This window comes from Loxodonta africana, chromosome 18 (genome assembly GCF_030014295.1).
Source record: "Loxodonta africana isolate mLoxAfr1 chromosome 18, mLoxAfr1.hap2, whole genome shotgun sequence".
NCBI classification, from domain to species: Eukaryota; Metazoa; Chordata; class Mammalia; order Proboscidea; family Elephantidae; genus Loxodonta; species Loxodonta africana.
Window position 1 is genome coordinate 35,748,829 of NC_087359.1, and position 26,218 is coordinate 35,775,046.

The window sequence follows — 26,218 nt, forward strand, 5'->3', positions numbered from 1 at the left end:
AATTAAGGGAATCAGTGCTATTTGGAAGGAGCACTGTAATCTGAATATAACTCCAAAATAAATCATACAATAAATTATTTTTTAATTGATCCACGTACAGACACACACACACACTTCACACATGTCATTCTAGTCTTTTATTCAGTGTTGACTGTGACTTCCATGCTGGTCACCCTGGGAAAAGACAAAGGTTAGAAGAAATTAAGAAAAAAGTCTAGGCCCCTCGGCCACCATGGAATGAAATTTAAGACAAGAGAGGGAACCCACTAGGTTGTCAGAAACAGAAGCAGAAAGAAGAAAACAGCAGTTATTAAGGAAGATTTTAATTGCTTCAAAGAGGAAGAGAGGACGAAAGCACAGAACTCTAACACAAGTAAAGGCACAATGAACGTGGAGTTAAATGGAACCAAACTCTGCCTTTAGTTAAACAGCTTTTTTTTTTTAAATAGGTTTTTGAAGGTGATTGTTTTGTTTCATTTTGTTTTTAGGAGATGAGTCGTAAAGGCAGAGTTGTAATGGCCCTCCTCTCTCCCCTCCCATTCCCTAAAGGGTGGCTGGCAGAAAGCCAGCTTGACCACACAGCCAGGGACTGAGATTCAATAGGGAAAGAAAAACTTCGACTGGAATGTGAAGAATTAGATTTGCAGTTGACTGCAGGTCAGGCTTGCAGAAGGACACAGCTCAATGTAGTGCCATTAAAGAGCCTCAGATGTCCTATACTCCACCCCCTAGAGCTTTGCAGAAGGGCAGAACCCTGGAGTCATACTTCTCCCCCACTCCCATAAGCACTCAGCCTACAGATTATTTCAAGTGATCAGGAGAATACAAACACACCCCAACCCTGAGTTGCTCTGTAGCAAGTCTATTTACAATTTTTTTCTCACCTCTCCCTGGAGGTAAATCTGGGTTTCAAGTTGGGAGGCCGTGGGGTGAGAAGACTCCCCCAGTGCAATGGCCAGTGACTAGTCTCCTTGTCTTTGCTAGCTGGGAGGGCTGGGATGGAGCAGCCTCACATCCATCAGGTGGGGTAGCATTCTCACTCTGCGGACCCAGGCTATGGAAGCGACGGGGCTTTGTGCAGTAGCTGGAGAAAACCACACCTGGAATATCAAAGTGCTTTGGTCCAGGTTTGATGACCAGGGAGAGGGAAGAGTGACATTTAGCTCATTTAAAAACCTGGAGGCCACCACCCTGCTTACCAGACAGAGCAGTAAGAAACAACTATGAAGTTTTTCCCACTAGGGAAAAACACCACAAAACCCAACACAAGCACAAGGGCTTTTAACACAGCTTCCTGACGCTTACTTGGGCAATGTCTCTTCCTTTGGGAGGGGACAAGGGAGTTAATGGGACTGGGCAACAGCCTCAACATGAGACCACCCAATCTTCCACTGAAGAGACGACAGTCCCACAAGCAGATAAAAAGAGCAGTTTAAAAGGTGAGAAGTTTTAGTGCTCTTGCAGCCAGCCCACCTTAAACCTGTATTACAAGCTTTTTACAACATACAAAATAGATCACTAACTATGAGGATCACATTCCCAATCTTCAATAGTAAATATACATGATAATAAATCTGTTATTAACAGTGAGACCAAATAGTGTATAAGGCAAAAATATTTAAATAGGTACTGTGTCATCACCGTGCTCTGAAAAAGAAAACTCTTCTGACTAGATCTAGGCCCAGGCCCTTTTTCATGAGGCTGATACAACACAATCAATACCCATGTGACACAGTCCAAATGCTGAAGGATATGAGGGGCAGCAGGCAGAGGAGAGGACAATATCAGCCCCAACAAAAAGCTGGGGTTTGGCTTTTACTTGTGATACTTATCTTGATGCTTTGAGTATAGGGAAAAAAAGACACACTTTGATAACATTGTACAAAAGGCATCAATTCCCATTTCAAAAATAAATGGGAAGACTTCACAGTCAAAGTTCAGTAACTTGTCAGCATCTACCCTGGAACCCGGCTGCACTATCGACTCTTGTACTCTGTCCTTTTCCCCTCTACCTTTCCCTCTACTAGTGTCTCTCTCTCAGCTCCAGTTACTTTAGGATGCTGGGGATACTTCTAAGAGATAACTGCTAACAGATTTGAAAATAAGAATGATAAAGATGAATGATTAGAAAAAGTCTGGTGACTGACCTAATCATGGTTTGTCCCAAGAGTCAGTGTGGTCCAGGGGATGGAAAAGGACAGCAGACTCCATATAGATAACCCAACCAGGGCCCTCCTTCACCTAGCACTGGGAAGACTTGGATTTCACCTGGCAACATGCACAGATCCTTAGCCTGTGATCCAAAAGGCTGGGACGGTACCTAAGGAATTTAAACCTGTGCTATGGCCAGTGAAAATTTTTAACTAACTTTCCCCATCCATTTCAAGGAACAGTCACAAGGCAACAGCTGTAGCAAACCAAACCATCTGGTATGTGGAACCCAGGAGCCCCATCTTTCTGTTGGAGAAAGGGTAGTCCCCGTCTCATCGCTTAAGCTCTGTTCCTACCTAGATTGGAAACCTGTTTTCTCTTTGCTCTTTAACCAGGGTCTGGAAGATGAAGAAACACGTACTGCTGGCTGCCAAGGAATATCCATTAGACTGAGGCACATCTCACTAACATCTTTGTGCTTCCTGGCATGCAGGGATCCCTGACTACCCTCATTAAGCTTCTACTCCCTGCCTTACCCTTGTCTATTCTGCTGTGTGTTAACCCTTGTAGTCTTGGGAAGGTGAGGGTGGTGCAGGAAGGAACAGAAAAGCCTGCTCAGTCTGATGGGCTGTGAACTTCCAAACAAGCAGGTATAAGTTAAAAGTCTTTTGTGGCCCTGCAGAGACAGTCCCTTCCATGAGGTACTTCTTCGTCATGCTGGAGCACCCACCGGGGTTGAAGTTTTCTGGAAAGGACTGAAGGAGCCTCTGGCCTTCAGGACCAGTCAGAAAGGCTGAGGTGGGGTCAAGGTTAAGGTCAAGGCCAAGGCCTAGGCCCTATCTTCCAACTCCCAGCAGAGGTTTTTGAGGTTTGTGAGTTAGGAATGAATGATGTCCCCTCTGCCCCCACAAAAAAGGCAACTTTTCTGTTGAGGGGCTAGGAATTAGGGAGAGGAAAAACATCCCTCAGCCTCAGTACCCTGAGGAAATAGGGCAGGGAGTCCCAGAGGATTCAAATAGCTCCTGGTCCCTTTGCTGTAGAGGAACTGACTATTTCTAGAAGGATCCCCAGTTTATTTTACCCTCGCCTCTCTTTTTATTAGATGTTTAGTTCAATTGATTAGTATTTAGTGTTTATATCCAACTTATCCCTGGGAGGGGGGAGAGAACAGAACAAAAAACACCCCTAAAAATAAAGTAGAACCATTTCCTTGCCCTTTTTCCAAACCTGACCTTTAAAACAGATCACCTGTCTGCAAACTCCTTTCCTGTTTCACTGAAAATGCCCACCCCACCCCCCAGAAGTCTTGGCCATGTCAGCCTCCTAAATGATGAAATACAATATATCTGCCAAGCTTCCCCGACAGTGGGTAGGAGGAGGTAGGAGTACCATTCTCTACCCTGCCCCAACAATGAGTTAACTCATCACAACAAGGCACCTTTCCCCAAGAGGAAAGCAGGAGACATGGAAGCTTCTTCCTCATCTGGCTAGCAGGGCTGCTAGAGGAGGGATGAATGCAGGGTTTGAGACCCTACTGCCAAGATAGAGAGTCCGGTCACCAAGTCCAGAGACAAGATGCATAGATGGAGGTGAGCTGGGAGAACACTTGGAGTCTGGGGGTTGTTTGCACTGGAGAAACACATCAGGAGCTCTCATGCAGGTTTCAGGGGAATGAAAGGGACCATCTGAGAAGAAGAGAAGGTCCATCCTTTTCCTGAGGAACAGGATCAAGCCAGGCTTCACCTGAGAATGGGTGGCAGAGGTGGTGCTCCACGGGCAGCTGAAAAAAACCAAACACATGCACACAAATACACGAAGGTCACCCACCAGACCCTGAATAACCCAAAATTCTTGAAATAAGAGACAGACCCTTTAAGTTAGTCTTTACATTTGGGGAACTAGGTTTTGTTGTTGTTTTGTTTTAATAAAACAAAGGTAAGGAGAAGCAAATTTCATCCAAGAAAATGTACAAATTCGACATTCTGTGCAGTATGGAGGAGCATTCATTACTACTCGTCTCACCTCGATTTGTTTTGCTGGGATATATTCTCTGAAAGTGTTTATATTCTTCTGGAGCAGGAAAGTCTTCTACTGGATGGAAGGAATATTTTGACTCAAAATCATCTGAAAAAGAACAGACTGTTCATATCCCCGTTCCTCGTGCTCCCAGAGACCTCTGTATCATATAACTCCCACTTCCCAGCCTCCTGTGCATTCTGAAGTACTGCCAGGCCTGCCTCACCTCATAAACCACAGTCCCTGCGAACAGGGACCACATCACCCTACGTGCTGCACATGCTCAGAGGCTCTTCAAATTAAGGAGTGAACCCTTGGGCTGATTCTTAAAACCTTTCCACCAAAATTCAGGCACAAAACAGAAAAGAAGCGCAGCTGTTTGGACAGGAGCAGAAAAAAACAGTCCTGTGTTTCAATAACTGGGTCCTCTTAGAGACTGCCACCATGGGAAGCCAACTGAACTGAATCCACAAATTGGAAAAAAATAACCTAAAATAGGAGTACCTGTCTCCAGCTAATGAGACCTTTGGCCAGATAATTCCCTTTTGACCCAAGTTACCTTCATTTAGCTCTACAACACAGTTGGGATAGCCATCTGATGGCCTCCATCCCCACTTTCCATGGCCCCTCTAAAAGGCAGCTCAAATTTTCTGAGTGTGGCTCAATCAAATTCCAAGCGTTTCCACACTGAGGACATATCTTCAAAGCGTAACCCTAGACCACTGGAGTTAGCAAACTCAGTACAGGAACTAGGTGACTTAAATTGCTAGCTACTCACCCAGGAAAGATCGGACAGTGGTAATAGAATCTCTGTGGCCATTCCTCAGGGGTGGTGGAGGAGGAGGTGGCCCAGCTGGCGTCCTTGAGGGCGGAGGTGGGGGCTTTCCTCGGCTCATGGGCTCTGACCCATGCATTCGGTATGGTGGTGGAGGGGGAGGAGCATCCCTGGCACCATTTCGAATCATGGGTGGCGGGGGTGGAGGAGCTGCAATCAAAATCCAAAGTAGTTAGGCTTGAATGGGCAGATAGCGAGGGGTAGAGGGATTTGAGAGACATGGGGTAAAAGAGTACCCTGGTGCTTTGCCAAAGAACCAGGCTGTGAAAACCTCTGGGTGCCATTAAATATCATATTCACCCTCTCCTTCATCCCTATTTCTTTAACAGCATCACCAGTTTCCCAGATGCCAAGGTTCAGAATAAAAGTATGACTTTTTCATTCCTCACAACAAGTCTGTCAAGAACCCTACGAATTCTTGATGACTTTTTTTCCTGCTTTTTCATGCCTTCCTCCACAATTCTAATTCAGGGCTTTCTCATATTTAGTCTCGTCTACTGCAAAAGACTCCCAGATGTTTGCCCTCCGTTCAATCTCTAACCCTTCCATTCTGGACATCACCAACTCACTAATCTCCCTAAAATACTTGCTCAAATTTTTTCAAGGGCTTTGCATTTCCTACCTCATAAAGTCTCAAATCCCCTCTTCTGCATTTCCACTGCAGCCTGTGCACATCCCACCACTCTATTAGGATTAGTCATTAAATGTACCTCTCCCCCAGTGTACTTCATACTCCTTAAAGGCAGAGCAGTGTCATTCATCTGTGTTCCCAAGCACAACCAAACATACAGCCTGTGGTAGGTAATCAATGTTTGCTCAATAAACTGAATTACATGTAATTTTGCTCTTGTGACTTCCCTCTCAGTACTCTGAAATGCCATCCCTCACCCTATTACCAAATCGTACCTATCCTTCAAGGTTCAACTAAAGTTCCATCTTTTCAAGACTTTCCCAAACCAGCCCACTCTATTCTGATCCCCTCCTCCTTAGCTTCTCCACAGCATACAGAGACTCTGGCACTTAGTAGTACAGATTAAAATGAGTAATTTTCAAAATATACGTAGTAGGAAGCTAACCAATGTTCACCCTGGAAGTTTTTCTTCTCCAATGATACTCTCATCACTCAAGAAAAATTGGGATTGGCTCTTTTGGAATTACCAGACCCATAAATATCATTTCATGATAGTCGTATTTCATTTCTGAAGTTGCCTCACCGCCACCAAGAAAAATATTCATATAAATGTGTGTGTATATATACACACATACATACACTAGGTCTGACTCTGCTTTTTGGACATTTGCAAAAATCAAATCCACCCTTAAAAGACCAAAACTTGCCACCAAGTAGAATCAAGTGTGAAGAAACGGCAACATCAGTGGGTTAGGTATAAAGTGTCCCAATGACAATATCAATGGAATGGGTTCTGATATGTTTAAACGCTTTGCATTAAATAATAATAATAGCAGTTATGATTTACTGGCCATCAGTTATAGTCTAGGCACTGTGCTAGGCCTTTATATGCTTTAAATTTTTAAAAAATTCTTACAACCACCCCTGGAAAGTATGTGGTATCACCCCCACAAATGAGGAAACTGGGACTCTGACAGGTTATCTAAGGTCACAGACTAATAAAAACAGACCCAGCACACTCTTACTCTCTTCACTACCCCTACTACATTACGTTTCATAACTACCTCAAGTTGTATGTATCTTATCTCCCCAACTAGATTTACAACTCAGGGAGTCAGAAGTGTGTCTTTTGGTGCCGAGGCAGTGCCGAATACCCCTAAATAGTACACGGAAAGACTACTCAGCATAACAGGCAACATTGTTTTAGTAATAAAAGTATATTCATTATTCCTCCTGAATTACTGTCGGAATTTCAGTAGAGTGACTGTAGTTAAGTATGTAACATAGTAATGGAATGATATTCACATACAGGGAAGGGGCCTGGCACAGTAGGCCCAATAAATGTTAGTTTTCACTTCCCATAAGACAGACTCAGAATGTCAACTCTCCCTTATTCTTTTCAAGGTCTGTTTAAATACAAACAGGATCCATTAGGGGCAGTTACTAAAATCGCCTTAACATCTCCCACCGCATCTCTGAGCCTTGTTTTCATTCCGTATCTGCCCAAACCAAAGCTCTTTCAGGTCAGTTTCAAAATTTTTTCTGAGTATATCTACTCCTAGGACAAGGCCAAGGAGAGTAAGGTGGACTGTGTTAGGTAGGCTCAAAAGGACATCAGCTAGACGCTGGGCAGGTGGCAGTGATGAGAGCCAACCTGGGCTGGCAAAATAGAGCAAGGGCAAGAGTGACCTGTTCAGCTCCTTCAGCTCCTTTTCTTAAGGAGGGTCATCCCAACCAGGTTCTGCTATCTCCAATGAGTTTCTGAGCTCCTTGTCAGATCCAGTTTTAATACTGTTTCAAGTGACAGAGACCCAATGGACCTAAGAAACAACCAGTTCACAAATGAAGCCCTGGGGTGGGAAATAGCCTTTTTAAAATCCAAGATAACCCTGATTCTGAGGAAAGCATGATGGTATCAAGTCTTCTTAAAAAAAAAAAAAAAAAAATCCCTTTAAAAAGGGCCATTTTTTACTCTGCAAAGGGAAAATTCGGGAAAAAACTATGTACCAATATCCAAGTTTTTTTTTTTTTTTTGCCTACAATATTTTTTTAATTTAACCCATACAATAACACTTTGAGATGGGTATTTTTATCCCCATTTTACAGATATGAAATTGAAACCGTCAGAGTAAAAACTTAACTTTCAGAACCTGGACTTCTAACACTAGTAAACCAGTTGCTGTGTTGTCAGTTTTGACTCCAATACGCAGGTTTTTTGGTCTCTGAGAAGACTGGGAAGATGGACACCCTGTACCCTTTCAAATGTAAATAATTCACACAGAAGCAAATGTGTATTACATAATATTGTCATGATACGATTTAATTACAGAGATAAGTAAGTCCATGAACTACCTGGAAGCCCTTTGCCGGAAACCACTAACAATTTATCAGTACACTATAGTTTATAAGATTTCTACATCTACTTTTTGATTTTACAACCACCTCTGAAAGTACTATTAACACAATTGCACAAATAAGGAAACAAACTCAAAGAACCAGAGTGGCCTGCTCAAGGCCACACAACAAATACAGCCAATACTGAAAAGACCTCTGACTAAAATATCTCACTTTTTCCCAGTGTGTGACTCTTTAATTACTGCTCTGGTTACTGATACGGAAAGCAAAGTTGATGATGGCTAACAGACAGAAAAACAAGGCTCATAACTTCAAACTTTTCCTAAGAAACCACAGAAAAAGAACGAGAAGTGGGAAGCAAGAAGTCCACAGACATTTAAAGCTACTCAGCTCAGCCCACAGATATTGCATTTTTCTCTACTTTTATTTCTGAACATGGTAGGAAAAGACATGGGCTCTGCTCAGATAACAGGTCTTTTAAAAAATCCCTAAGTTAAGAGTTGAGTAGTCACATCGGCAGCAACGTCAAAAATATTTACTATCTGCCCTTTACAGATATGTAGACGGAAAACCCATTGCCAATGAGTCAATTCTGACTCATAGCGACCCTGTGTCGGGTTTCCAAGGCTGTAAGTCTTTAAATCTTTACGGAACCAGGCTGCCACATCTTTCTTCCGTGGAGGGGCTGATGGGCTGGAACCGCCAACCTTTGGTTAGCAGACAAGCACTTTAAGCACTGGGCCATCAAGGCTCCTACTTACAGATATATAATGTCATTCAAATGTGTTCCCTGGGTCAATCGATTCTCCTGAATTGTTTCTTTTCCCTGTGGGGAATAAATGTTTTCATGTGTGAAAATACCACCCTCATTCAAAACATTCTTTATAACTGTGTGAAAAACAAGGAATGGGATGTTCCCAAGCTGTTGCAATAATAAATTAACACAGATTAAGAAAGAAAAAAAAATTAAAACCTGAACTTTGCACAATTAAGGACCATTTTAGGACTATATCCTTAGGACTAGAGCTAGGGAGACAGGGGTCAGGAATGTATCAGGATACTTGTTTGACTACCCCATGTTAGACTGCCAGCTCCCGAAGGACAAATCTCTAAGTATCCAAGGAGCCCGGCTAAAAGGGCTTTTAAGGCTTCCTGATGACATAACTTCTTTACCATTGTTCTACACCTGCAGGGGCTGATTGTTTAAAAGCTCAAAAGCCATTTACAGAGGGTGTGGCTCAAAATCCAATGGTAACAAGAACGTCAAAACCAAACCAAACCAACTGCCATCCAGATTCTGACTCAGCGACCCTATAGTCCAGAGTCTTAGGGTTTTCAAGGCCGTAAATCTTTACTGAAGCAGACTACCACAGTTTTCTCCTGCTGAGCAGCTGGTGGGTTCAAGCAGCTGACCTTCTGTTTAGCAGCCAGGGCTTATGTAGATACAAGAATAAAAAGAAAAACCAAACCCAGTGCCACCGGCTCATAGCGACCCTAGAGGACAGAGTAGAACTGTCCCATAGAGTTTCCAAGGAGCGCCTGGCGGATTCGAACTGCTGACCGTTTGGTTAGCGGCCATAGCACTTTAACCACTACGCCACCAGGGTTTCCGACACAAGAATAAGGGAGCCAAAATTCCTGAGTCTAAGAAAGCCCCCGGGAGCTGTTTCACTCTCGAATTTCAGTCAATCTGTTTTTTTAGAAAGATTACACAACTTCTTTTACCTTTTCTAGGGTTCCTTGGAAGAAGCTCACATCCTTTAATTTCCTCCTTAACCAGTTTAGGTTCCAGAGCCCATTATAACAATCACTCCCCTTTCCCTCTCTCCCTTAATCCCACATGCCTAAAATACGCTGGCCCTGCCTGGTTAAATACAACTCTGCACCTACTCTGCACCTGCAAACGCACGGCTGAGTGCACACCATACTGGTTAATCTCACTGTAAACGTATGGCCCCTAATCTCAAGTGGGTTTTTTGTGCTGCTGGCAACCTGCCACATTTCCCTAGTCCAGCCACTCTCCCACAATCCCAGATGACCATTTCACCTCTTCTTTTCTCTCTTCATATCTCCTCGCCTCACCTCATTGCCAGCTGATGGTCTTTCTTTCTATTACACTGAGAAAATAGAACCAAATCAGAAGAAACTTTCCATAAGCTCCTACCACTACATCCACCTACACACTTGCTTCTCTGCCTGAATGTTCTGCCTTTCCTCCTGTTACCATGGAGGAACTATCTGTGTTCCCGTCTCAGGCCAATTCCTTACCTATAAATCAGATTCCATTCCCTCTTACCTACTCAAGAACATTACTCAGGCAATTTGTTTCTCCTCTCTCCTGAATCAATTTTTTTCCTATTAGATTATTCCATCAGTATACAAATTAATCTGTCTTACAAGAAGTATAGCCAGAATGCTCCTTGGAGGCAAGGATGGCAAGACTGCATCTTACATACTTTGGACATGTCAGGAGGGATCAGTCCCTGGAGAAGGACATCATGCTTGGCAGAGTACAGGGTCACCGGAAAAGAGGAAGACCCTCAATGAGGTGGATTGACACAGTGGCTGCAACAATGAGCTCAAACATAACAACGACTGTAAGGATGGCTCAGGACTGGGCAGTGTTTCGTTCTGCTGTGCATAGGGTCGCTATGAGTTGGAACCGACTCGTCGGCCCGTAACAACAACATACAAACAAGGGTGGGGAATGAGGAGAGAAGTGGAGGAGGGTGGTAGTAAGGGACCCTCGACCCCACATCCTCTTCCAGAACCACTCCATTATCTGTCTCCCTTCACAGTACAATGCAAGAGATTTCTACAGTGCCATCTCCAATTCCTCTCCTCCTACCCCTGCCTGAACCCACTCCAATTAAGCTTTCACCTTCACCCTCCACCGCTCCACTGAAATTACTCAAAAAGGTCCTGTGTTACTTGGAGACCCCAAAAATGACTCCCATGTTGCTAAGACCAATGTCAATTTTCAGTCTTCAACTTACATGACTTATCTGCAGCACTGGACACAGCTGATCACTCCATCTTCCCTGAAAGACTTTCATTAGCTTCTAGGACACTCTCGGTTTTCCTCCTCCATTCCTCACTGGAAGCTCCTTCTCAGTTTCCTAGGCTGCATACGCCTCATCTCTCTTACCTCTAACGTAGGTTCTCCCAGACCTCAGGCCTCTTCTCTGTCTATAAACACTCCCTAGGTGATCTCATCCAGCACACAGTAGTTTTCAATACCACTCAAATTTCTCTCTCTAGCCCAGACCTTTTCTCTGAACTTCAGAGTTTACTAGCCAACTGCTAATTCATTATCTCCTCTTTAATAGCTCAAACTTATCCAAAAATGAACACCTATCTTCCCCTCCAAACGTGCTGTGGTCTTACCCATTTGTCTGGTTTATTCCAACAGCATCCCAAGTGGTTTCCTTTTGCCTGCCTTGCCCTCCTGCAGTCTGTTCTCAACACAGGAGCTAGTGATCTTTTTAAAAGATAAATGAAATCATGCTGCTCCACCTCTCAAAACTCTCCAGTGGCTCCCTATCTCACAGAGTAAAAGCCAAACTCTTTACAAAGTCCTGCAATGTTCTCCCATGAAGGTCTAGCTTTCAGACCTCCATTGCTGCCACTGTTTCCTCACTCATTCTGTTCCTCCCACAATGGCCTCCTAGCTGTCCCTAGAATATGTCAAGATACTCCCGGCTCAAGGCCTTTGCATTTTTTATTCCCAGTGTCTGCAATAAGTATTCACTCAGATGAACTGCTTAGCTTACTCTAAATCACTTTAAGTCTCTGCTAATTTGTCACCGTATCAGTAAGGCTTTCTCTGACCCTACTCCCAACCCCAAATTAAAATAGCATTACCTCCCCACCTAGTATATCCTACTCCCTTTCTCTGCACTGTTTTTCTCTAAAGCATACTACATACAATTGATTTACATATTTAATTTATTTCTTTGTCCATGAGAACAGGAATTTTTTTGTCTTTTCTATTTACTGCTGTTTCCTGAATACCTATAACAGAGCCTGACACATAAAAAGGCATTCAATAAATAAACCTGTTGAATGAATTAATGACTTCTTATTCTTTTCCATCACTGAAGGGGAGCTCTGAGAAAGAGTGGAATGAAAAGATAAACTCAACTCTCAGTATAACCTGGGGGAAAAAAGTGCTTCCAGGCACTTACCTGCTCCTCGACTGGGAGGGTCTCGGGCTGGGGGAGGTGGCCTATTACTCTGTAGAGAGGGGGAGGCTGAGGTGGGTGGAGGTGGTGCTAGGCCTCTGACAGGACCTGGAGTCTTCCTATGCAAAGAATTGTGTCTCTGTGGCAGCTCTGGGGCTGACTCATTAGTGGGACTAGAAGGTCCATTGGGGACCCCAGGAGGCTGGCGGTAAGGCGGTGGCGGAGGAGCCAGAGACTGGCCACTTGGTCCTGTTCTGATATTCACAGGGGAAGGAGGTGGTTTGACAGGGGGTGGAGCAGGAGGTCCCTCTCGACCAGAGTGAAGCCTTTGTCCAGGTGTCGGCGGCAACGGTTTCTCTCTGTTGTAGGCTGGGGTTTTGCTGCTGTGGATAGGCAGAGGTGTAGGGGGCGCATTGGCACGCCGCCCTGGGGGTGGTGGAGGAGGGGCAGAGGAGCTGTGCTTCATGCCAGTACTGCTGGTGGTATTAGGCCGGGAGAGGTCTGGTAAAGAGGGTCTCTGCATCCTGGGCAGTTCTGGGAGTGAGGCTCGACTGCTGTCTGTATCATCTTGAGGGCGGGTGCTGGCTGTAGACACCGGAGGCCTTGGGGCAGCAGCTCGAGAGCTTGGGACTTGCAGGGCTGGTTTTCCAGCAAGGCTCTCTATAAATACACCAGATAGAACTGGGTCAACAGAGCTAGGTATATGTTGGTTAGTATGTCTATTTTACCTGTCCTCCTCAGTGCAATCTGCACGGCAGCAAGGGAAGCTCTTATATAGTTCTGGGTTTTAATCCAGTGGCAGGGTCAGGACCCATTAAAAAATATTACTTATATACTTTAAATACATTTTTATTTAATTCCTCAGCTTTTGCTACTTTATCACTTTATCACTCCTCCCCTGCTCCCACGCCTCCTTCCTCCCACTTCTACCTCACTGCTCAATCCCATTTGGCCCACTTGGAACCAATCAGAAATGAATGCATGTGTTTAGGGGATGCTGAGCTTCTGTGAAGGGCACCTTCAGCTTCCTCTCTCACCACATCCCCTTCCATTACAAGCGTGGGATAAAGTCTGCAGCCGGCAGTGGTGATGGCTGAACAACATGATGGACATAATTAATGCCACGGAATTGTGTATGTAAAAAAATGTTGAAATGGCAATATTTTGTTACATATATACTTACTACAATTAAAAAAAAAAAGATTTAAAGACCAAAAAGGGAGTGGGGGGAGAGAAATTAATGCACTTGGAAAATATCTTTAAGAAAGTACTTACCAGTACCTGAACTGTCCTTGGCTCCCACAGGTCTGAGCTTCGGCACGCCTCCTTGGAAGAGGCCTCCCTTAGGCTGCAGGGCAGCCGCTCCTGAGCCATAACCACCACTGCTTCCTTTAGGCTCTGGAAGGCATACCGTTAGGGTTTTCATTTCACATGCTCTGAAGCAGTGACTGAATCAATCCTGAGAGGAAACCCCTCCTCTATCTGGGCTTTAATTTGCAAACAAACCAATCTTGCTTTTTGCCTTTCCATTACAAAAAACTAAGCCTCTCTGTTCCACAGCTTTGTGTGGAGATGAAACTTCACTGTGATGAAAGAGAAAATACGAAAGGAACAAGGAGTCAATCCTCCCTTATTTAGGGCATAGGGATAACTGGAATGAAGAAATGTTCAGCAGAGTTCTCTAGGCTCTCCTTTCCAAGTCCCAGATGATAAGGGGGCTAATGGCTCAGGGCCCCAGGTGTGAGCAAACTCTGCAGAAGCCTATGGGAATGGACCCTTGTAGCGATTATAAAACCATCTTTAGCTTTAGCCAAGTGGATTCCAGGAATATGGGGGACTCCTTAGAGAACAGCCAAGGATGTGTCCCTAATAAGCATCTAGTTACAATAGGAGATGGAGTCTTAACCTTGAGAATGCTTCGTAAAGATCAAGAAGCAACTTCTAAGGTATTTAAATGAGCAGATGGGAAGAGAGCCAAAGGAAACCCCAGGACAAAACTCCCACTCAGGACCCAAGAACAACAGCAACCAGCCAAGTCTCCAAGTCAATCTTGGCATCCTGGTGGTTCAAGGCTAGGAAATGAAGCTTAGACTCACTCTCAAGGATGGGAGCACTCCGATCATTAATGTTTGTCACCTTCTTCAGCTTGGTCCCTTTGCAGATGTCCTGTAAGAGGGCACCTCGACCCCGCTGTTCATCTCTACTCAGCTTGGGCTGCACTGTGTTTGCCTGAAGGAAGAGGAAAATATAAGTTCCCTCCAAATACTCCCCTTCTATCACAAGCTTGAGATAAATGACCTCAGTCAAAGTGGGTTCCATAAGGATGCCATAACCTCCCCTAGCATTCTGCCTGTCTAACCTAATTATACAATTATTATTGATATCATTCTTCTTATTTCTTTTTCTCCTATTCTACCTTCTGTGAAGGGTATGGGTCTCCCTCCTATTCAGAAGCTTATGATGGGGGCCTACACTAATTCTTACTGAGTACCTATATGTTAGTCATAGTGTTAGATGCTTTATATGTATCATCATCATCGAGGCAAACATGTACTGAGCCCCTACTGTGTCTCAGGTATTGTGCTAAGCACATTACTTGCATTACCTCATTTAAATCAAGCCCCCAAGCCAGTCCTTCAAATCTCTTTCCTTTTCCTCATTCACCAAACTCTTTACTTCCTAAGTGTTTCTTGAATTCATCCTCCACTCTCCATCCTCACTGCTCCAGTCCAAACCCTCAATTTTCAACTGCAACACCCCATCTACTGTCCATACTGTTAAGAGTGACCTTTCTAATACAAATTCAGTCAGGTCACTCCTGCTGCTGCCGAAAATACTTCCACACCTTCCCATCATCACTAGGAAAAAAATTCAAACCCTCAGCCAACACCTTCAGTTTCATCTCTCCCCACATCCCCTTAAACAATGATCTATACCCCAGTCTAACTTCTCACAAATCAGCACCCTTCCACAGTCTGCATCCTCGACTTCTGAAGCCCTTCCTCCCTCTACTCTTTCTGGCTAAACTCTACTCATCCTTTAAGACTCAAGAATCACTTCCCTCCTAAGCACCTTCTTTGACTGCTTTTTTCTTTTATCAATATTTTCTTTTGTAATACAGTCAAGTAATACTTAAGCATAGAATAAAATTATCTGGATTTTCTAAATTGTGTACCTAGCTGAGTCCCTGATACGCAGTAAGTCTCTCTGATGAAATGAGTTCCTTCATGTGGCCTTTTGCTTTGGTTCTTTGGAAAAACAGCTTGAGTGATTTTTCCCCTAAACCCCAAGGAGTTACCTTTGCCCTCGTCTTCTATCCCTGAGGGTTTGTTACTTTTGTCCAGGTTGACTGGCATTTCTTAGGTAAGCTATAAACAACTTGTGGCTTGATACTTTTTGTCTGGTCCTGGGCTGCAGCCTGTCCTGTGATTGGTATGCACCTTGCAGGGACTGATTAATATATTATGTAAATGAAATGACTACAGACTATGCAAATGAAGTTACTAGAGCCTACTGTGCAAATGAAGTGTCTGTGGCCTACCGAAGGGATTGGTCAGTGGATTGGTCAGTTTGTGGCCCTGGTGGAAGACCCATGCCTTGAAACTGAAAAGGAGTTTGTGTATATATGCAACCAGCTCCACAGAGGTTTTTCAGACAAGTAGCAGGAAGCAACAGAAACAAGAAAAGGCAAAAAAGAAGCAGAGAAAAAGGAGGCAAAGAACCTCCTAAAAGAGCTGTAACACAGGCTGTTAACAACGAAGACAGTGACAGGCCCAGGAGCAGTCCAGCAGCAGAGTCTGTCATAACAGAGGGCAGAGCAAAGAGGAGCCTGTCCTGAGCGGGCTGAGAGAAGGCCTGTGTGGCCAAGAGCCTGAATTGGAAGAGCTGCCCTGCACTGAGAAAGGGAGACTTTGCCTACATGCCTCCTGATCCTGATCCTGAGTAGCACCCTGTTACTTCCTTAATAAACTACTTAACTTTATCTTCAGCTTCATGTCTCACCACATCCCCTGAAGCAATAATCTAAACTGTAAGTGTAGTCTGTGAGTTCTGTGTGGCCATTTTAACAAATTATCAAACCTAGAAGAAATGTAGAGAGTACAGTGTGAGGGATGGCCAGTACCAGAATGGGTAAAAAGGTTGGAGAGTGGAAGTATGCAGCCTCCACCTCATGCGAATCAGCTTTGGGCTGATCCTGGTCATTAGCCTCCCTGATGTTAGACAGTTTCTGACAGCATTTTACAGTCCCAATAAAAGGCTACTGAGTGAATGACTAAGACAGTATGACTCAGAGCAGTAACCCACACAGAGATTCGAGGAGACACTCTGGGTCATCGACACTATAACCAGAGAAGCTCTACCTTTATCTACTTCACTTACTAGGCTTCCACATAGAATTTCATCTACAAAGGGGGTTCAATCCTTAAACAAAATGTAAGTAAACCAGCAATTATGGAAAAAACACTTGACCAGAAGTTGGCAGACCTGAACTCTAGTCCTAGCTCTGAAAGAAATTAGCTAGGCAAGTCACTTTTCCTCTTTAGGGCATAATTTCACATCTGTTAAACACACACACATGCACACACCCCGGTTACTAATTCTCTAAAGCTACTTTTACTTCTAAAATTTTACAAAAATGAGGTAAAACACACCAGTTCCTTCTTTCTCATGTAACACCGGGTATCACAACCCAAATATGGTTAAAGTGGTTGCCTCCCTGGTTCAGAAGCCACACTGCTTTTTTCTCCCGTTATCAAACTTTTAAGTGTTCATACTAATATATTACATATTTCTTTCTTGATGAAGCTGTCAGATTTGATGGACTTGGCTTTAAAATGAACTAATTTGGAGTAGAAGAGGAGGAGATGAAATGGTTGCGAGAAATAACCACAGGAATCCCCATTCTTTTTCTCACGAATGCTGGAGAAATGACACACTGACCTTTACTGGGCAAGTATTTTTAGGGGGAAACACTAGTTCCTACCCAGATGCCACCTATCAATATCTACATTTAGAATGAATTAGGACAAGAAAATAAGACAAGCCATTATGGTCCAAGCAGGACCTCTCTGGCATCAGAACTAGCTGATGACTTTACCTGTTTATTCTCCATATTCTTATACCACATGTCTTTGAGAACACCAGGTCTTATACCAGGAAACGCTAAGTACCCATTAACACCAGGCCCAAAAACCTGGGATGTCTGAAAGTGAGGATTAAAGAGCAGGCTCAGAGTTAAGAATGTTATGGGCAAAAAAATCTAAAATTTCTAGCAAAGGAAGTTAAAAAAAAAAACAATATGTGAGGGTCATTGATCTACTGACTCAAACGTTTTAAGACAGCCTGGCAGAAGGACTACCTACCTGATTAAAAGTGGGAGGTGGAGGAGGACCAGGTAGGGGTGGAGGGGGAGGAGGAATTGGCATCCTTGCCCTGCACCCAGTTGGCACTGCTCTCTCTCCGCTTTAATTTGCAGCTTTAGGTCACTCATATACCTGCAAGTGAAACAGAAATTCATTAAGAACGACCTTAACACAGACACACTGAGTGCCCAGGAGAACTAGGGGGCTGGGTGTGACACCAGAAAGAGAGAGACTCAGCACCTCATCTTCTAGTTCCGTTATGATCATGGACAGTCCAGGGCTTGGCCAACTTTTTCTGTAGAAGTCCACGTAATAAATATTTTAGGTTTTGCAGGCCATACATGGTCTCTGTTGCATACTATTCATTGTTTTGTTTTTTACAACCCTTTAAAAGTGTAAGAACCATTTTTAGTTAGTGGGTCACAGATTACTGAATATACTGGGATAGTCACATTCCTGGAATCTGATCAAAATATAAATATCATGTGAGAATCAGGCACTTATCAGGGCTCAAAACATTTCACACTAAAAACTATACAGCTGTCCTTCCAGTAGAGTCTGTAAGTGATCCTCATTTTACCCTCCAGTGATCACCTCCCCTGATAATCTGTCCTAATGAAACCCCTTTTCCTGACCCTCCAAAAAAAAAAAACCGGAATCCAAATTAACCAGCCATCATGAGTACAACTTACTCACAGGTGACAAGAGAAGTTCAAGATAGAACAGTGAGCTTTACCAACCAATCCATGAAAGAACTGCTTCTGAGCAAGGGGATTAATAAGACTAGGACCCAGAGAAAAATTCACAGGCAGCACCTAGCACAGATGGGAGATGATCTGTCCCAAGCCAAGCCTAAAAGATCAAATCAGGAATGGCAACCCACTGAGTAAACCTGGTTCTAAACTCTTTACAGGGGTCAACAAACCATCTCTGTGAATAAAGGAATAACCACTTAAACACTTTTCTTGATGTCCTGAAAATGGCGAAGGGAACGGTAAATTTTCCAAAGGTTCTATAAAACCAGGAACCTTTGGAGGGGAGAAGAATCTGACAGAATCGTGACTGTGAAGGTCTTCAAAACCCACATCCTTTCCAGTGTAATACCACTATAGGCTTGCTGCCCAACACAACTAGTTCTTCCAACCACAAAGAACTGGATAGTGCTTTGGTGAGGTAATTTCCATGGGCAGTGGTGTCTGAACTCTCTTTAAGAAATGAGCAGCTGACTCCCCTCCAAAGGAAATACCTTCCTGTTTCTGGTTTCAAAGCTAAGTCTAGTCTTTCATTGCCAGGGATCTAACACACAAGGTTTTAAAAATTGATCAAAATAGTAAATCTTCATAAGCAGAACATCTATCACTGGGGGGCAAATTTAAAATAAAACATAAGAAAAAGATAAAAACTTTCTTCGAATTTTCTGGACTCACCTCAAAGCCCCCACAGCATTCTCAAAGAAATCAGGAATCAACAGGGAAAATAATAGTTGAAAATGCTGGTTCTGAATAGACTAACTCTAGCCACCTCTGTTCCTGCCTTTTCTGAGTATCCAGTTCTATCTACCTTTGGCCACTGCCATGGTTGAAATGGTCTTCTAGAATGACCTGGAAAAGAGATTCAGACAAGCCCCTAATTCTTTTTATAGCCACAGCTGATGCAACACAACCTACATGCTAAAAAATAAGTAATGACCTAAAGGAACAACCTCATGCCTGGCAGACAGCACCACTTATTAAGCAAAGCAGTAATTCTCTAGCAAGCCAAATCTTTTTCTTTTAAGCAACCCACTGGAAAAGACCACCAATATACTATGCAGTTAAAGATGGCTTCCTAACATAGGCTCAGTTCAAACTCCAAGAGACCCATCAAAGTAACATTACCTTCACCAAGTTACTTTAAGGTGAACTACTGGCAGTGGCTCTCAACCTTTCTTCTGCCTCTGTGAGGTATGCATGTACAACCTACTTCTATCAGTGACATTTATTACACTATATAATAATACACTAGAGTGGGGCATTAGCCTTCCCATTTTACCATGGGTTATTATCCTTCCCGTTTTTAAAGTCTAAGAGTGGGAATATGTGCATGCATACGAGAGAGACAGAGAGAGACTGACCTGAGGGGCAATTTGCCCAAGATCAGCCAGGAACAAACCGTGGAGGTGTATGACTCTGCCCTGGCCTTCCAGGCTGATTCCTTTCCACTTCACTAATCACCGCTGGGGGGGGGAAACCTCCCCTAAAAATTGGTGTGGTTAAGCAATTTTCTACTATTTTTTTACCAAATGAAAATTCAACCCACTTGATACGTCTCTTAGTGACAGGAAAAACAAACAAAAAAATCAGCCTCCTAAATATTCTCCAAGAGCAACCTAATTTATGTGAATTCAAATTAAAACAACTTTCCTTTCCCTGAAAAGCCCCAAAAGAAACTTTATTCAAACAAGTTTCAGACTTCCAGTACAGAGGGGATCTACTTTGAGAACACTTTCTAGTTAAAAACAAATGAACCAAGAACAGTTCATGATGTTTAATGGTTTGTTGTTGTTGGGTGCCAGGGAGTAAACTTCCACTCATAGCGACCCCATGTGACAGAAGAGAACTTTCCCAACGGGTTTTCTGAAATCTTTACCAGAACAGATTTCCAGGTCTTTCTCCCAGGGAGCTGCAGGGTGGTTTCAAACTGTCAACCTTTCGGCTAGCAGCCAAGTGCTCAGCCCTTGTGCCACCTGGGATCCTTAAAGTTTAATGGTCAATAAATTTCAGTGACCAACTATTTTTATTCAAAGGTCAAATTCAGGCCTTCTGGAATCACTGTCTATTGCAACTGTAAGAATTCAATATTCCTGAGGTTAAACTTAAGATTAAATTTAAAAAGAAAAAAAGATTCTCTACAGAATTTTTAAGTCTTTCTTTTCTGATCTATGAAATTATAAATATGAACCACCATTCGTGCTCTTCAGAGTCCTTGATTTTCGGAAATATTTTGAGACTGCCTCTAGTTCAGCAATTCGGCAATTCTCATTCCCTTCCTTAAGCCCTTCCATCTTAAAAACCAACATAATAAGCTTTTTATATTCTCAGACTCAGTTCCTTTGAAATAAACTGTGCATTATTTCAAATCTTCAGGATGCCAAATGGATCACAGAATTCGAAGCTAAGTCTTCATAAGACACAAGCAATGCACCTTTTAAAAAGTCCTTTCTTCTACGCATCAAAAGACAAACCCTATTTTTTTATTCAATTTCCTAATGTTTCACTCCAAATATTTCTATATTTTTCAGGCAGGGGATTTTCTTAAGTAGAATGACACCAACTATTGCCTTTTATATTTGATAAATGAAGAATCCAATTTAGCTGTTGCTTTTTTCATATATTTAAAATTATCTGAGAGATATCCCTAGTTATGGCTACAACTTTGGGCCTTTATTCAACTGGTGTTCTGGGGCTATAGAACTCAGGTTTCAACTGCAAGTTATTTTAAAAAGAAAAAAATCAATAAAAATTCTAACTCTTAGTGCCATCTTCCACTTTCATGCTAAGAGACCTCAGGTAACAGTACTTTCCTTTGATCTCAGTTTTGATTACAGAGTAAATTACAGCTTTTGTATCAAAGTACCCAACAAAATCCCACAGGGAAAAAAACTAACCTGAAAAAAGTAGGGTGCTTCCCTCAGCAAAGTCTAAAGGGCCTGAATTCAGGATGTCAACAAAAAAGTTCTCTCTTCTTTCGTAGACACGTTCAACTCTTTTAATATCCTATTAAATCTCCTTCCAACACAGAGAAACAGAGAGACAGGTAAAACAGACATTTAAGGAAACTTTCTGAAAGACTGGAGCCCTGGTGGCACACTATTTAAGCATCTGGCTGCTAACCAAAAGGTCAGCAGTTCGAATCTACCAGCTGCTCCTTGGAAACCCTAGGGGGCAGTTCTACTCTGTTCCACAGGGTCACCACGAGTCGGAATTGACTTGATGGTAATGGGTTTGGGTTTTTTTTTGTTTTCTGAAAGACCAGCAACTCTGGTGGTGCAGTGGTTAAAGCACTCAGCTGCCAGCCAAAAGGTCGGCTCGACCACACCAGCAGCTCTGCGGGAAAAAGATGTAGCAGTCTATTTCCATAAAGATTTACAGCCTTGGAAACTCTACGAGGCGGTTCTCTGTCCTATAGGGCTGCTATGAGTCAAAATCAACTGGACAGCAGTGGGTTTGGTTTTGGGTCCGAATGACCACAATAGCTCTGTCTACTGTCTTCGGAAACCTAAAAAGAAGACAGTTATGTCTTCAAAAAAAAGTTCCAGCTGTTCTCTTAATGGAATTCTCATCCCATAGTTCACATCAAATGAAATCTCTCTGTAAGTGTCAGAGATGGAGCATAATATTTGGCAGAAAGAGAAAGTCATTTGCTATAGGACAAAGAAAGTCACATAATGGAGAATGCGGGTTTTGTCTGGTGTATTTCAATCCCAGTCAGAAGGGATGACAGCTTTGCCTGATGTGGCTTCAATAACCCAGTTAGGTGGGATGGTGAGACTTTTCAAGCATGGATATTCAAAACCCATGGATGAATCAACTGTTTACAACCCTTCAATACTACAATTAGCCCCAGAAACATTCACGTCAAACTAGAAATCCAAAATGACCAAGTCCACTTTGTATATTTCTCAACCAGGTCTCTAGTCAAACAGAATTAATATCAAGAAACCAAGCATAATTGCAACAAACGAAAATAAGTAAAAACTTAAGGAGTAGATTTTTATAAAAATTAGATTCTACATTCAATAGCAATTGATATGTTCTGATAAACATTTAACTACTGGCTCAAATAACCCTAATGGTGGGCCCATTAGAACCAGTTTTGACATCACCCTGGAATAAGAAACTTTGGAGTTAACATGTCATGTATCTATGTCCATTTTACCCAATGAGCTCTTAAGTACATACAGCACCTTATCTTTTTATAATTTTCTCATATTATTTTACAGCATAGAATAGGTGCTCAATAATCACTTGCCGAATTGAACAAAAGTAAATTTAAGAACAGCACTGTCTGAAAGAGCAAGTAAATGTGAGTGGAGAAAAAAAGCAGCAAAGGATGGATCAATGGACCAGAAACAAAAAAGAAGAATGGGAATATCTATGGAACGAGGAAAGGAAGAAACGTGAGGCTATGCACATAGTTCAGTGTTCCAAAATTTCTTAACTTGCTAAATTCATTCATTCATGAATTCATCCATCATTCACTAAATATTTATTGAGCACCCACCACTCAGTCCAGTCAATATTTATTAAGCACGCACTATGTGCCAAGAAAGTACCTGGGTTGTGCAAATGGTTTATGCTCAATGACTAACCTACAGTTGGCAATTCGAACCCACCAGTGACGCTGTGGAAGAGAGGCCTGGCAATGTGATTCCATAAAGATTACAGCCAAGAAAACCCTATGGAGTACAGTTCTACTCTGTAACACATGAGTCACCATGAGTCAGAATCAATAGGTTAATGGGTTTATGTGCCAAGACACTGCTCTAGAACAATGGTTCTCAGACAGGGGTGATTCTGTCCCCCAGGAGACATTTGACAACATCGAGAGACATTTTTTACTGTCACAACTTGGAGATGCTACTGGCATCTAGTGGATAGAAACCAGAGATGCTATTAAACATCCTAAAATGCACAGGACAGCCCCCCCGACAAAAAAGAATTATCCAATCCAAAATGTCAATAACATTGAAGTTCAGAAACCCTGCTCTAGAAGATGGACAAGCTTCTACAGTCTTAGGACTTACATTCTAGTGGAAGAAATAAACAAGGAAACAAATATAACTTCAGTATCTCAGTTAATGATAAATGGAAAAAAAATACAGAATCATAAAGGGAGACTCCAGGAGAGGGGTAGAATGTTCCTTTATAGAGGGTGTGGGAGAAGGGGAATGGCAAGCTCTCCAAAGAATTCTCTCCATGAGTAGAGCAACCCGTATGAACATCTGGGGGAAGGAGCACTCCAGACAGAAATAATTGCAAGGGAAAACCCTCTGAGGTGGGAATGAGCTTGATGTGTTAGCTAACTAGTAAGGCAGCCAGGGTGGCTACACAGAGTGAGGAAAAGAGTGGCAGGAGATAAAATCTGAGGCCTTGAAGGCCATCCTCCAAATCCAAAAGTAGTATCCTCCACCCAATATACTTGTAAGACCAAAGAAGACTAAAGGCACCAGCTCGTCACACCCAAAGTAAACCACAAGTTTAGTCAGTTTATCCTGTAATCCCACAGACTGTACTTGATCTCTCGGCTTAAGCGCAGCTAGAGACCTAAGAATTAATTGGAAGTCTTCCAAGGTTAAAAGTCACTTGATGGCAATGTGCCTGCCTGTCCACCTGCCCTTCGACTCTGCTCCTGAAAAGCAATACAGTATGGGAGGTAACAGCTCCTTACCATAGTGGCATAACAGCATCCAGTCCCTTGGCCGAAGAATCCCAATGTGGGAGAAGGGCCAAGAGCTGCTGCAAAGCCTTCACGTGCCACTCTAGGAAACCAACAAACTGTAGGAGGCAAACAGGTTCCTGTAATTTGGTAGAAACTGATGTCAACACAGACTAAGAGCACACCTCCATGTGTACTAGGAGACTATAGTAGGGGCTTTAAACTGAAGCATGTCTGGTTTCTCTAAAATACCAACAAAAAGGCTAGAATAACTTTTATGTTAACGCATACCTTACCACCACCACACCAAAAAAGCCCTTCTACGGTACGAAAAAAATCTACAGCCCTCTCCTGTCAACAGGCAAAGTGCTACCTCCTCCTTGAAACTCAATCCAGTCAAACTCCTGGTGAGACAGATTTCTATCACGTGTAGAGATGAGATTAATTAAAATTTCAAGGTTACGTGATGGAGGGAAAAAAATCATTTTTCCAACTGCAGGTATTTTTCATCACAAAAATTCAAACTATGCAGTAAATCTGACTGATTCGACAAGCAATAAAAAAATCACATACCTACTATGAATATTTAAACTGAAAATCTTAGGACTTATAAATTAAAACTGGATATTCTATTCTTTACATCAATGACTTTTCACTGTTACAAGCAGTACACAACCCAGGAAAAGAAAAGGAAGGAAGCAGAAGAAAGATAAAACACTGTATGATGAAATCCTGTCAAATATAATTTCTCTAGTAAAAACGTGAAGATGAATCCCAATAATGCAGCTTTTCCCTCTAATATGACGCTTCCCTCTTATCCTAGATTATTTTTTTAAAACCCTACAGGATGTAAACTTAAAAGTCTACTTATTCAAAACTGAATGCTTCGAAGGTCAGCAAAGCAGGGGCAGGGGTTTGGGGACCATGGTTTCAGGGGACATCTAAGTCAATTGGCAAAATAAAATCTATTAAGAAAACTTTCTGCATTCCACTTTGAAGAGTGGCATCTGGGGTCTTAAATGTTAGCAAGCGGCCATCTAAGATGCATCAATGAGTCTTAACCCACCTGGATCAAAGAAGAATGAAGAACACCAAGGACACAAGGCAATTACGAGCCCAAGAGACAGAATGCGCTACATGAACCAGAGACTACATCATCCAGAGACCAGAAGAACTAGATAGTGCCCAGCCACAACTGATGACTGCCCTGACAGGGAACACAATAGAGAACCCCTGAGGGAGCAGAAGAACAGTGGGATGCAGACCCCAAATTCTCATAAAAAGACCAGACTTAATGGTCTGACTGAGACTAGAAGGACCCCAGCCGTCATGGTCCCCAAACTGTCTGTTGGCCCAGGACAGGAACCAGTCCCGAAGCCAACTCATCAGACATGGACTGGACTGGACAATGGGTTGGAGAGAGATGCTGATGAGGAGTGAGCTACTTGCATCAGGTAGACTCTTGAGACTGTGTTGGCATCTCCTGTCTGGAGGGGAGATGAGAGGGTAGAGGGGGTTAGAAGTTGGCAAACTGGTCAAGCAAAGAGAGACTGGAAGGAGGGAGCGGGCTGTCTCATTGGCGGGAGAGTAATTGGGAGTATGTAGTAAGGTGTATATAAGTTTTTATGTGAAAGACTGCCTTGATTTGTAAACTTTCACTTAAAGCACAATAAAAATTATTAAAAAAAAAAAGTCTACTTATTCATATACTACTTTATGTGGTAAAATTAGGTATCAGAGCTTATTCCCAGACGCAGGGCAACCGAGAGCCAAGTCCTCTCATCTAAAATGATGACAAATCAATGAGATGTCTACCCTGTGTTCAATTAAATAACCACAGCCACAAGGAATGGCTTCATAAAAAGGATGACTGGAGATAACTAATGTAAGAGCAACTGTAAATTAAATGTCTAAAAATCATCCAAAACAGAGATAAACATCCCCAGCACCCATCCTACCCTCAAGGCAAAGCAAGAAGAAAACCCTCTGATTGTCTCAAGAATCAGTGGGACAATAACTCCTCTGATTTAGCGCTGTTTTTATGACTTCATTCCCCAAAGCTGTTTCAGTGGAACTTGTAAAAATGTATCAGTTATTTCTATAGAGCTGCTCCTCCTCTTCTAAAGCAAATAAGTGCGATATCAAAGCCAACCTGGCTTCCTCAGGCTATATTTTAGCTAATAACAGCCACCAGGTTTCCACAAACTGAGAACTAGAGACTACCCTTGGCTTCTGCAACCTTGCTAAGATAGGTACTGTTTGGCTC

The 26,218-nt window shown here is 42.7% G+C and overlaps 1 protein-coding gene across 5 annotated transcripts in view; it reads right to left on the minus strand.

Moving 5' to 3' along the window:
* Nucleotides 1–122: 122 nt before the first annotated feature.
* WIPF2 (WAS/WASL interacting protein family member 2) overlaps nt 123–26,218 on the minus strand; it is a 39,261-nt gene continuing 13,165 nt past the window's right edge. For 2 of the 5 annotated variants that reach the window (XM_010594423.3, XM_010594422.3), the window contains 7 exons: nt 17,536–17,667; nt 14,269–14,401; nt 13,448–13,570; nt 12,176–12,832; nt 4,946–5,152; nt 4,174–4,275; nt 123–3,931 (listed from right to left, as the gene is read on the minus strand). In XM_010594423.3, coding sequence (XP_010592725.2) covers nt 3,891–3,931; nt 4,174–4,275; nt 4,946–5,152; nt 12,176–12,832; nt 13,448–13,570; nt 14,269–14,401; nt 17,536–17,598 — 1,326 coding nt within the window. In that variant the 5' untranslated portion in view covers nt 17,599–17,667 and the 3' untranslated portion in view covers nt 123–3,890. The other 3 variants (XM_023553670.2, XM_023553671.2, XM_064271108.1) reach the window with 3 other exon arrangements.